This window comes from Portunus trituberculatus, chromosome 41, assembly GCF_017591435.1.
Source record: "Portunus trituberculatus isolate SZX2019 chromosome 41, ASM1759143v1, whole genome shotgun sequence".
In the NCBI taxonomy this organism is placed as follows: Eukaryota; Metazoa; Arthropoda; class Malacostraca; order Decapoda; family Portunidae; genus Portunus; species Portunus trituberculatus.
In genome coordinates, this window is record NC_059295.1 from 14572225 (window position 1) to 14586156 (window position 13932).

Below are 13932 nucleotides of genomic sequence, written 5' to 3' on the forward strand. Positions count from 1 at the left end.
ATCGTGCGAAATTGGTGCCTAAACACCGTGCGATAGTGGAAAACGCGATAACGGAAGTGAAGAATAAATAGGAAATAAATAAATTTGTGCCTCAACCCAAAAAAGTTTCCTAAAAAAATGATAAATTTACTACCATTAATGCTGGAGTAGCTTATTAACATTTGACAATCTGAAATGAATGAAAACCAGTTCTGAACAACAGAATACCTTGTGTGAGACTGAGGGTTGGTGGTGGTGGTGAGCAGAATGACTGGAACCAATTAGTTCCCTTATTCAAATCACGTAACGTGAATACACAGCGATGATTGGCTGCTGGCTCCTCCTCCTTCATGATCATTGTTATCTCTTCCTCCACCTATATCTAAACATTCGTTAGTGTGTGGTTGGGATATGGATAGTACTACTACTACTACTACTACTACTACTACTACTACTATTACTACGGGTGTGCGATAACGACTTTCCAGATGCGCGAAAACTGAATTTTGCAAATTTTCATAAGTGCGCGATAACACCTAAATGCAATAACGGAAGGCCGTGATAATGGAGGGTTGGTTAGGTGTAGTAAATTTTCTTTTCATTATCCACCATATTTTCCATGCGTGTTGTGAATATTTGCACACACACACACACACACACTCCGCGCTCCGTGGAGGCGGACGTGCCTCCTGCTCAGAGCGGCATCTAACTAACACTCCACGCTAAGCAATGTGCTTGAGTGAGAATAGTTATTGCTATTGAGGGCGACCAGAGGGGCGAGTGAGCGAGTGTACAGAGTGAACGTAGCCTGGTGGCGTGTACATGGGAGTGATCGGAGGTGGGAGAACCTCCACACTCCAAGCGACAGGCGGGAACCCACAAAGGCCAGCCATAGCAGCCGCCAACGCATCCAACCACACACGTAACTACCAGGCCTGGCCCCAGTGACCACACACCCACATGTTCCCAGGAAAAGTAAGAAAAATGGATAGACCGGTAAGAATAAATTACCAAATTCAAAATATGTTGATGAGGCCCAGGAGCAAAGCCGAAAGTGGCCAGTCAAAGCATGAGTCCAGCTTCAACAGGGCAACATTGCAAGGTAGATTGGTAATGTTGGAGAAGAGATTTGAGGAGTTAGTGAAGGAATTAAAAGTTCAGAGGAGTGAGGAGGAGCAGGATAGAGAATTCCCAAGGCTTTGAAGGAAAGAGTTAAGAGACTGGAGGAAAATGAAAAACGATTGGTGGATGAGAATGCACACTTGAAGGTGGAGGTTGAAAAATACAAGAGACGGTTGGAGGAGAAAATGGAGAGTAGTAAAGGAGAAAGATGACTTTAAGGAAATGATTAGTGAGCAGAATGAAAGGTTTGAAAGGAATGGGAACTGAAGAAAACACAATGGACTGAGTCGAGGAAGCAGAGATGGTTGGATTACAAGAAATAATTAAAGATCAGTTGAAGGAAGACAAAAAGAAAGGTCCAAGGAACTGGTTAATGTAATGAAGAATAAGGAAACATTGATAAGGAAATAGCAGAAAAGAAGAAGAGTGTGTTAATATTTGGGATGAAAGAACAAAATATAACATATAAGCCTAAGAGAATTAAGGAAGAATTAAAACGGTAAGAGATCTGTTCAAAAATCTAAATGATGATGAAAAAAAGACCTACAAGAAGAAGTGGAAGAGATCCATAGACTGGGTCCGTATAAGGAGGAGTGAGCAGACCGATTAAAGTAGTACTGAAGTCACAACAATCTGCGGAGGATATCCTATATAGAACATCAAAGTTAAGAGATAGAAGGTTGTAAAGAGGTGTTTGTGAGAAAGAATAGAAATGAGGAGAGAGGAGAAGATATAAGGAATTGGTGGAAGAGGCGAGAAGGAAAAATGATGAGCGGTCTGAGGAGGAAAGAAAAGTTTTTGGAGAGTTATAGGAGAGAGTCAGAAAGTGGTATGTGGAAAGAAGGAATACGGAGGAACCCCTAGAGGAGCAGTGGGTGGACCGTAATGTATACTAATATAGATGGGATACTGTCAAGTAGATTGGAATTGCAAGACTATATGATGGTGGAGAAGCCTGATATAGTGTGTTTGACTGAGACAAAATTGCATGAAAAACAAAGATAAATTTGGATAATAAATATAATATATGGAGAAAGGATAGAGAGTAAAGGTGGAGGAGGAGTTATGATTATGACGAAGAAATAAATAAATGTGGATAAGGTTTGGTATGGGAAGAACAACGCAGAAGTGATAAGCATAAGGATAAAAAGTGATGGAAAAGAATTAATAATCATGGTGACCTATGTACCTCCTAAAACAAATTCTTGGACATTAAGGAATACGACAATATGATCAAGGATACTTTACAGAGTTTGGAAAGTGTATTATCTGGAAAAAGAAAGGTGATACTAGTAGGAGATTTTAATTGTAAGGAGGTGGATTGGGAAAATCTAGTAAGTGGTGTTGGAGAGGAAGCATGGGAGAGAGATTTCTTAATCTAATGATGGAAAATATGATGGAACAGAGGGTGAAGGAAAATACTAGATATAGAGGAGATGATGAACCGGCTAGACTGGATTTGGTGTTAACAAGAGAAGTGTACCTATGTGGAGATATACAATACAAGTGTCCTTTGGGAAAGAGTGATCATGTGGTTATGGAAATGCAGATAGCAACAACACAGCGAAGGAAGGACGAGACATACAGGAGTGGTAGATTGAATTATAGAAAGATGGACACAGAAAGTTTGAAAAATTATTTCAGAAAATTAGATTGGGAGGAGATGTTACAAATCAGAGAAGTGCAAAAGAAATATGAGATTTTTATGAAATATTATAAAGAAGGAGTTATGAAATTTGTACCAAAGTATAAACCGAGAGAGGAAGGAAGAAAGGATTGGTTTAATGCAACTTGTGTTAAGGCTAAGGAAAAGAGATGTGGCTTGGAAAAGATGGAAAAAGAGCAGGAATATACTAAATAAGGAGAATTATAGAGTGGCGAGAAATGAGTATGTGAGGGTAAGGAGGGAGGAAGAAAGAAAATTTGAAAAAGATATTGTAGACAAGAGTAAGGAACATCCAAAATTGTTTTACAGGTTCATAAATGGTAAACTTAAAAAGAGAGTCCATTGAAAGATTAAAAGGAGAGCAAGGGATAGTAGATGACCCTAAGAATATAGCGGAATTGCTAAATAATAGGTTTCAACAAGTATTTACTGAAGAAACAATGTTTGTAAAGCCTCAGAATGTACAAGGAAATGTGCACATGGATGACATTAAGATACCTAAAAGGAGTTATATAAAATGTTGGAGGAACTTAAAGATGATAAAGCGATGGGACCAGATGAAGTTTCAGGAAAATTATTGAAGGAGTGTAGAGAAGAATTGATTGATCCATTATATGATATTATAAGGTGTTCATTAGAAACAGGGAAGTACCAGTAGAGTGGAAGAGAGCTGAAGTGGTGCCCATTTATAAGGGAGGCAGTAAGGAAGAGCCTCTTAACTATAGACCTGTGTCTCTAACAAGTGTGGTCGGTAAGATTTGTGAGAGGGTGATAAAGAAATATTGGATACGGTTCCTGGAGGATCATAAGTTATTATCGGATCATCAATTTGGCTTCAGGAAAGGGAGGTCATGTGTAACAAATCTACTGAGCTTTTATTCAAGAGTGGTTGACAAAATACAGAGAGAGAGGATGGATGGACTGTGTATATTTGGATTTAAAGAAAGCTTTTGACAAGGTACCTCACATGAGACTGTTATGGAAATTAGAGATTTATGGAGGACTGAAAGGAAAAGTGTTAAAGTGGATGGAAAACTACTTGAGATGGAGGAGATGAGAACGGTAATAAGGGATGCAAAGTCGGACTGGTTGGTGGTGGAGAGTGGAGTCCCACAAGGCTCAGTGCTGGCACCAATACTTTTCCTTGTATATATTAATGACATGCCAGAGGAGTAAACAGTTATATTAATTTGTTTGCGGATGATGCGAAGTTGTGTAGGTGTGTGAAGAGTGAAGAAGATTGTGAAATTTTACAGGCAGACCTGGATAAGATTTGGGAGTGGAGCAAGAGGTGGCAAATGGAATTTAATCTGAGCAAAAGTCATGTGATGGAGATGGGAAGAGTGGAAGACGGCCAAGAGGGTCATATAAGATGGGTGAAGAAGTAGTGTTGAAAAAGGTGGAAAAGGAAAAGGATTTGGGAGTGATAATACAAGACCATGGGCAGTTTGAGGCTCATATTGATAAGATGTTTGGAGAAACGTATAATTTGATAAAAATATTGGATTAGCCTTCCATTATATGGATAAAGATATGATGAAGAAATTAATTAGTATGGTAATTAGACCAAGATTGGAATATGCTGGAGTGGTTTGGTCCCCTTATAAAAAGAAGCATATAAGGAAGTTGGAGAGATTGCAGAGAATGGCAACAAAAATGGTTCCGGAATTGGCAGAAATGACCTATGAGGAGAGATTAAAAGAAATGAATTTGCTTACCTTGGAACAAAGAAGAGAAAGAGGAGATTTAATACAGGTTTATAAACTGTTGAATGGACTGGATGAAGTGGATAATGAGCAAATGATGTTGAGAGAGGAAAACTTAAATAGAACTACAAGATCGCATAGTAAAAAGATAGCCAAGGAATATGCTTGAAGGATGTGAAGAAATATAGTTTCCCACAAAGATGTGTGGAGGTGTGGAATGGTTTGAGTGAGGAGGTGGTGTCAGCAAGGAGTGTGCATAGTTTTAAAGGAAAGTTGGATGTGTGTAGATATGGAGACGGGGCCACACAGTATGATACCCAGGCCCTGTAAAATTACAACTAGGTGAATACAACTAGGTGAATACACACACACACACACACACACACACACACACACACACACACACACTCAACTACTTCGTTGATATTTGCAAATAAAGGGAAATAAAGCATATGCATAAAGAGTATTTTTGACTTTGAAGTACTATGTATAGGACACCCTGACCCTGTGTGTGTGTGTGTATATATATATATATATATATATATATATATATATATATATATATATATATATATATATATATATATATATATACATACTGTGGGGACTCAATAATCGAATGTCTAAATACTCAAACTTTTCAATACTCGAATGTAAAAGTTCAATTTAATACTCGAAAAAATACCTGATAGTCAAACGCCCACACCCATGCTTGTAAACAAAGGTTTCCTGGTATCCCCCTTCCCTCTCCGCCAGTTGTGACTTGTGCTGCCGCAGTCATCAGAATAACATTCTCCTGCATTCCATCAGTAGTTTTTCATTTATAAACTCACATTAACACCAAAGGCTTATTAGTGGCGAAAATATCTGGTAATCAAAGAGCCGCACATTTGGTCGTATAAAAAGCTCTTTCATCTCCCTTCTCGTAGCCGCCACTGTACTGTTCTGATACCGTATTATGGTGTGCAGTTGCAGTCTTGAGAAAATTAATATTCTTCTGTGTTTTGTTAGGTAGTTTTTCTTTTAGAAACTTATGATGGCACCAAAGAGGTTTGTTAGGGATGAAAATAAGGTGAGAGTGCAAATGTTAGTGAGCCACAGCACTCCATTAGTGGGTTCACAAGAATGACATCAGGAGAAACTTTACAAAGACTTTTTCATGGATGGTGACTCATCCTCTGGCAACCTCCCTCCTCCTCCTCCTCCCCACTCTTCTGTCCTCCTTTTCTATGTTATTCATCACTAACCTTCACTTACGGTATGTACAAATCAAAATTGTAAAAAGACAAAAAAACTACATTGAAATTTTTATGAACTTGAAGTTTTGCTAAGATTATTTATTTATTGGTATGAAGTTGAACTTTTTAATACTCAAACAGCAACTTGGAACAAATTAAGTTTGAGTATTGAGTCTCCACTGTAAACACAGTATACCTGAAGCACACTTGTGTACTTCACCCAAATTATTAAATACTAATCTAATATAGAGCATAGAGCTTTTGTCTTGATTCCATTTATTACCTTACCTGGAATACCACACCTGATGCCACTGTACCCATGGGCACAGTCACACACGTATGAATTTTGTCCATCAATACAGGTGGCTCCATTGAAGCAGGGGGAGGAGGCACACTCGTCTGTAAGGGTGGCTTGTTATTCAGCATAAGTAAAGGAGCATAATCTCTATGCAAGCAGATAAATATTCTAACATCTTGCTTTTGATACAATGTGAAATGAAAGCCATTCCTTGAAAGCAACATAGTAGTAACATCTTATTCATTGTTGCATTATTAAAAAAATGGCATGCAATGATATTTAGATAAAAAGGAGATAGTACAAATGCTAAAGCAAGCTTTTCGTGTTTTTCTTTAAACAAAGACTTATTTAAGTACAGATATTAGGGAAAGGAAAGTGGTAATTAATATAATGCATTCATGTTTTTTGTGAAGCACATAGATTGTATAAATACAGTATGTACATAATACATGACACCTAACTATGATTATCAAAATATCTAAATCATGCAGGTAAACAGACAACAGAAAGCTTATTTCTTGATATATCATTCCATGTATCAAATGCAAACAGGAGGTACTGTGAAATGATAGCATGGGTAACAGAAATGTGAACATTTAGAAGATTTGGCCATGTGCAGAAGATGAATAAAAAGCTTATAGAAGATATAAAGAAAGGAATGAGTGAAATCTTTGATCCTAAAAAGTAAAAAAAAAGTCACTTTGATGGTGGAAGGATAAAAAAAAAGGAGTTCATATGTAATAAGTAAGTCAATATGAGATAAAGAGATACATAATATATTTTACAAAAAAAAAAAAAAAATAAATAAATAAAAATAAGTAAATCCAAATGGAATACAGTAAATTCAATGTTAATTGATTTTAAATTTTCAAAAATTTTGCATATATTGTATTTATGAAATTCTGCCTACTCATAAAAGAAACACAAGGTAAAGTATTTTAGTGCTAATGCTATTAAAATATTTCAAAGTAAACTGTTGCATTATAATACATAGGAAACCTTTGTAAGTAAAAAATTGAATGTTAAGACTGACTATAATTCTAAACACTCTAAATACATCAACTTTGAAAGTGCGTCTATTAAACATTAAGCATACACATCACTCACCTAAATCCACATCACATTTCTTGCCTCCCCAGCCCCTTGGGCACTGACAATGGTAGTCGTTAAGCAGATCGGTGCACTCACCACGCTTACATGGGCTTGGGTCACATTCATTGACCTCCGTTTCACATTTCTTTCCTTAGAATTTTAATGTACAAAATTAAGAACCATTCTATAACATAAAATGGAAACAATTTGACATTATGGTACATTAACACACAATGTGAAATTTAATAAAGAGAAAACTATCCAAGTAATACTTTTAGGTATCGGTTGCTATATGTACTTGTTTTACATAGCAAGTGTAGCAAGATTTTAGTATATTCAGATTTTTTTCATGACATGTAAAAAAATATTGCTTCTCTATGTAAAACATACTCAAAACTTAGTGACACTTATTACAGACCAAAGTTAAGAAACATCTTGCCATTCAGTAAGATTATACGAGTTAAGTAGTAAATGATTTACTTATTTACTATCTCAAATAATTTCAGAAGTTGCTTACTTCTTCACATGTTTGAACACCAGAATTTGGAAAACAAAATTGGTAAACACACATTTTTGCCACAAAATGAGCATTGCATGGTATTTGAGTAAGTTTCATATTAATCCATGGTTCACAACAAATTACAGTAAACATTTTGAAAAAATGCTAGATAAAGAGAGAAAATTTACCATGGCACTTTTGTTTTGTGCCTTTTTGAAAATCAGAAAGATCTGCAAATCATATGGCACCATTAATGATTGTGACCTTATGTACACAAATTACTCTTACACTAAACAAAACAAGCTATTAGAATATGGTGTCATCATAAAATATATTAATGATTTTCCATGATATTCCATTAGTTTAGTTTAAGGTGCATTAAGGATATACTCATCATTATCCTCACCTGTGTACCCAGCAGGACACACACACAAGAAGGTGGTTTGTGTCAGGTTGGTGCAGGATCCACCATGCAGACAGGGCTTGGGATGGCAGGGATCACGATCCTCACACAGCAATCCATAGAACCCCTCAGGACACGCACACTCATACTGTGCACTTCTCTCACTGCCCATGGAGGAAATAATTATGAAAGAATAATTACAATATGATGTTTTCTTTTAAATATGAACTAAACATCTATCAAAGGTAATAAGTATTAATAAAGCATTTAATTCTTGACAATAAATTAGTCATGCATATACACAAGGTTACCAAGTTCACTTCAGTGGTACAGCAGATATTCTTTTGAGGGCTATGAACATTCTATTTTACATTTCTTATGAATAGTACTTTCTGCTTTTAATTATGCCCTATTTTTCAAAAGTTGTAGTTAAAAAAATGGTCAATACCATCAAAACTGTATTCTGACAAAATATAATAAGTCTTCGTTATATAACAATTATGGAAACTTACCTACTACTGTGGCAAGAAAATAAGAGAAAAATCACCACACAATGCATGTTAGACCAGATAACATTCCAGTAAGCATTTGTTAAGCATATCCTTGCACTGTAAATTCAACATATTTGTACATTTCACCATGCCAAGTGTGTTTATTACCTTTGGAGATTAGTTGATACTAGAAATATACCCTAAGAAATGTTATACTAATTCATTTCTCTGGTGTCTCACTCCCTCTGAGAGCTTTGCTGAGGTGATTGATAGCTAAGGGAGAAGAATATTTTCTATGTACCTAAACATTTTTACTTTTTATAATGTCCAGCCTCTGCTAACACCTCTTCTTCACATATCATTCCATCTTTCACTTTGCAAAGCTGCACCAACTAGTCTGCTGTTTCCTTAAAATGATTCCTGTTTCATTTGCTATAAGAGGTAAAACTCATAAAGCAAAATAATAATAATATGTAAAATCAAAACAGTACATTTTCAATTGTTCATACAGCAACCCTTTCTTAGATGTGTAAGTTGCATCCAAGTGAGAAACAACAAAAAAATATAGATTTGATAGACTTTAAAATAAGAAACAACTTATTAATTTGAGACTGAAAAAAAACTCCATTATATTCATACAGAGTACAGTATGTACTTAATTTGAGAGATGGCTGAAAATTTTAACTTTTGAAAGTATATGATATGAGCTAATTAATTTCTGCTGAAGCATGGCAGATATACTTGTGAATGTGAGACATGAATGAACTGTACATGTATGTGTAATAATAGTTCATATCTATTCTTTGTTATTAAATTTTCCCTTTCTGCTGCTTTTTTGAATGTGGAAATAACTGAGTAAAAGAAATGTATCTTAAGCTGTGTGAAAAATATATTAAAACCTATAAGAAAAGGATTAATGTTGCAAGCTATAAATTTTTGTAATCACTAGCAAACTCAAAGAAGGGAGGGAAAAAAAAAGAAAAGAACTGCAAGGTAATGCATGCAAGCTGGAAACAAGAAAATATATAAAAGCAACTTAGTGCAACAGCATACTGTAAGCACACTTGTTGTTAAGAATGAGCCGTCACATAAACGTGATGAATTTGTCAATGTACGAACACTACAAAATTTCATAGCAAAGCAAATTAAATGAGCATAAAGTCTTTTACGGCAAGCCCTGAAAAGCTTTATACATATATTCAAAACCATTCAAATAGTTCATGTCTATATTAAAATTTTCACAAGGCTATCTAGCCATTTCATCATTTTCAGACTAATGTAGGTATGTACAGGATAACAGTGCAAATACAACAAGGTAACACATATATTTACAGGTATGATAGTTATCTTACCCGGCAGAATTTTGAGGAAGTATGGAGCGTCTGGGAAGTAATGTAAAGGACAAGTACACCTTATTAATACTCTGTTCATATCATAAGCCTGGACCGAGACACTGAGCCTCAGCACACACTAAATCTGTAGTTAAGTCATAAATGAATTTTGCACTACAATATATGCTTGATGCTTATAATGCAATAAATAATTGCTGTTGCTGTACACATGTTTTAATTTTAGCCAAATGTGTGTATGTGTGTGTGTGTGTGTGTGTGTGTGAGAGAGAGAGAGAGAGAGAGAGAGAGAGAGAGAGAGAGAGAGAGAGAGAGAGAGAGAGAGAGAGAGAGAGAGAGAGAGAGAGAGAGAGAGAGAGAGAGAGAGAGAGAGAGAGAGAGAGAGAGAGAGAGAGAGAGAGAGAGAGAGAGAGAGAGAGAGAGAGAGAGAGAGAGAGAGAGAGAGAGAGAGAGAGAGAGAGAGAGAGAGAGAGAGAGAGAGAGAGAGAGAGAGAGAGAGAGAGAGAGAGAGAGAGAGAGAGAGAGAGAGAGAGAGAGAGAGAGAGAGAGAGAGAGAGAGAGAGAGAGAGAGAGAGAGAGAGAGAGAGAGAGAGAGAGAGAGAGAATCATGTGAATATTACATAGGTAATGTATAATGACTTACAAATATTTTGTATTGACTGTTAAGAAGGGTTAAGGGTCATGCATTAATCAGCAAGTGAAAACCTTTTATATAACTTACTTATATGATTATGTATATTTTTTTATTATAAAAGGAATGAAGAGAAAAACTCCTTTCAGCACAGGTTATCAACTACTGTAGTTATGAAAAAAAAAAAAAGGCCTACATAATATTGAAAACCCAAATCTTAAATAGGTGTTTTGGTGAAAAAGTCAACAGGTATAAAATGTACACCAGCAAACAAATGAATTCCTCTTATCTGAGGCAGCATTTGTCAGCACTCTAACTTAACTGGTAAGTTTGTAAGCTCAAAAGATCAACCATGCAAGTCATATCACATTTGAGTCCAGAATGCTGAACGGCAGTTGTGTTGCCACAGCATCACAGCAGTCTTAAGAGTGATTATAAACCCTTAGTAAAGCAGCAACAATTAGGTAATTACAGGTCTCTAAGTGTCTTACAAAGCAATCTGTTTAGTTAAGGTAAAATACCAGTGTATTTCACAATAGCAAATATTAATATCACAAATGATTCATATAGTGTTTACCTTTAAACACATTAGAGAATATACCCTTTAACCCTTAAAGTGCAGGCAGGTTTTACCATACCTGGCTCATGTGTGAGCATAATGATGCAAAAACATACCTCCCTTCAACCTCCCGTATCTTCTCTCCTAATAAACTCATGTCACTGAATAAAGTATCATTGTGAATTGTGAAGCCCAAACCCTTAGCTATCCTTTGACTTAATATGAATGCTACATGAGCATTGGTAGAACAAGTACAGAACTCTGAAGCTGGATATTTAAAAACAGATTATTATAGATGGATATCCAACCCTGCAGGGCTTGTTTCCTATTATTCAACAATAAAAAGCATTACTTTTATAGAATTTGTGTGAAACACACCAATAAAAATACTCAACTTCTGTTTTATTGTAAAAACCAAAGGGTAGCATTATTTACTAAACTTAGTAATGGACCAGCATCCACGTTGGATACCACAAAAGGTAACATGAAAAATAGAAAACAATACTAATTATATTTTTTTCAGAGTGAAAAAAAAATAATTATAATTTTAAGAGCTTATTATATATTTGGTGTTGTGTCACTTGCTGCATTGTACACATTTGCTCAGGTGGTACTAGGCTACAGCTGCCAAGCCAAACAGCCATTATAGGCTATGACACAGGCCAACATCTATATTGCCTTCCTCTCCATCCAGTTTTTATTTAGCATTGCTATCACAAATATTTGCAGATAGCATTGTCATGCATGGAAAGAAAATCACTGGCAATGTCATATCCATCACCATCACTACAGTAACTCAGTGTGGTATTGCTGTCATTGCTAATGATGGTACTTTTGAATGTCTTGTCTAATTTTGCTTAATTTTCATTAGTTTCCAATCCTTTCCTGATGTTCTTGATGGGTGTTGAGATCAAAGGGGTCTCATCTTGGGAATGGAATTGACTGGAAGGATGAGTAGTGCTGGTGTACGTATATGGTGGATATCTTTTTGGAGTTAGCACAAGGCATGGTCTAACAACTGGTAAGTCTAGGAGCATGGGTTGGTATGGTTTGAAACAAAACAACATGTTTAATAGACTTGAGGACAAAAAAATTTAATTTGACGGCATGTTAATTGAAAAAAAAAAAATGCCCTGTCCACTATTATGGACACCTGCATGGCAAGCCCACGCACCAGATGTCCACTATTGTGGAAGCCTGCACTTTAAGGGTTAAAGAACACAAAAACACACACACACACACACACACACACGGTAGCTCAGTGGTTAGAGCGCTGGCTTCACAAGCCAGGGGACCGGGGTCCGATTCCCCGGCCGGGTGGAGATATTTGGGTGTCTCTCCTTTCACGTGTAGCGCCTGTTCACCTAGCAGTGAGTAGGTACGGGATGTAAATCGAGGAGTTGTGACCTTGTTGTCCCAGTGTGTGTGTGTGCCTGGTTTCAGGCCTATCCAAAGATCGGAAATAATGAGCTCTGAGCTCATTCCGTAGGGTAACGTCTGGTTGTCTCGTCAGAGACTGCAGCAGATCAAACAGTGAAATACACACACACACACACACACACACACCGCGTAGTGTAGTGGTTAGCACGCTTGACTCACAATCAAGAGGGCCGGGTTCGAGTCCCGGTGCGGCGAGGCACATGGGCAATGTGTGGCCCCTGTTCACCTAGCAGTAAATAGGTATGGGATGTAACTTGAGGGGTTGTGGCCTCGCTTTCCCGGTGTGTGGAGTGTGTTGTGGTCTCAGTTCTACCCGAAGATCGGTCTATGAGCTCTGAGCTCGCTTCGTAATGGGGAAGACTGGCTGGGTGACCAGCAGACGACCGAGATGAATTACACACACACACACACACACACACACACACACACACACACACACACACACACACACACACACACACACACACACACACACACACACACACACACACACACACACACACACACACACACCAACGAAATGAGTGTCCATAGTTTTAAAGAAAAATTGGATAAGTGTAGATATGGAGACGAGGCCACACGAGCATAAAGCCAAGGCCCTGTAAAACTAAACTAAGGAAATACAACTAGGTAGATACACACACAACTACAGGTAGAGGAGAGAGAAAGATATAGTTTCAGGTCCTGACTTGATGAAACAGTTTTTCTACCTATGATTCTAACAAAAGTGACGTCATTCTTTTTTTATGGCAGCTGTCATTGGCTAAAGTCTCACTCTGTTCCTTTTTGATGTCTTTTACAATAAGCAGGGAATAAGAAGTAGCAGTTTTCTACTATCCTGGCCACAAACAGAACAAGTCTCCATACCATAAGCATATCAAATTATAAAATAACATTTACAACATTTTGGACATAATCTAAATCAAATAATATAATTGAGGCGTGTTATGCCAGAGGGGCGTAACTGACAATCTGGACTTTTTGAGTTAGTTATGGATGCAGCCACCAGAGGCCCTAACGTAGCCTGTGATGAGATTTCCCAGGCAAAATCAGTCCCTATGAAGCCTATACGAGGGTTTAAAATCCTGTGTTTATACATGTGAGAAAGTAATGACTAGGTTTGGCCTGTAATGCCAGAAGGGCGGAACTGGCAGCCAATAGCAGAGCGCGGCTGGCACACACCTCCTGTACCGTCCAATCACAGCTCAGCCAGCCCATGCTGCCTCGCAATCGCACTCAGTGCCTCCCTTTAAACTTGCACACTAAATTACGCTTACTTTTGTCCCCATATTATTGTGGATTTATGTGGATTATATACATCGACGATGAGTGATAGTGATAGCAGTGTAGAGGGGGAGGCCCCTTTGACCTCCTGTAAACGTGTGGCCAAGCCCAAACTGTGGAAGAAGACTAGCAAAGAAACAAAGAGACTCTGGGGAGAGCTACATAAGCGTGACTA

At 37.3% G+C, this 13932-nt stretch overlaps 1 protein-coding gene across 1 annotated transcript in view; it reads right to left on the reverse strand.

The window, feature by feature from the left end:
* Positions 1 to 13932, reverse strand: part of LOC123516671 — a 161554-nt gene that overhangs the window by 37450 nt on the left and 110172 nt on the right. Inside the window, exons 10-12 of the mRNA XM_045276273.1 lie at positions 8007 to 8167; positions 7117 to 7251; positions 6000 to 6110 (exon numbers count right to left, since the gene is read on the reverse strand). Of these exons, the coding sequence (XP_045132208.1) occupies positions 6000 to 6110; positions 7117 to 7251; positions 8007 to 8167 (407 nt within the window). The remainder of the gene's footprint in view (positions 1 to 5999; positions 6111 to 7116; positions 7252 to 8006; positions 8168 to 13932) is intronic.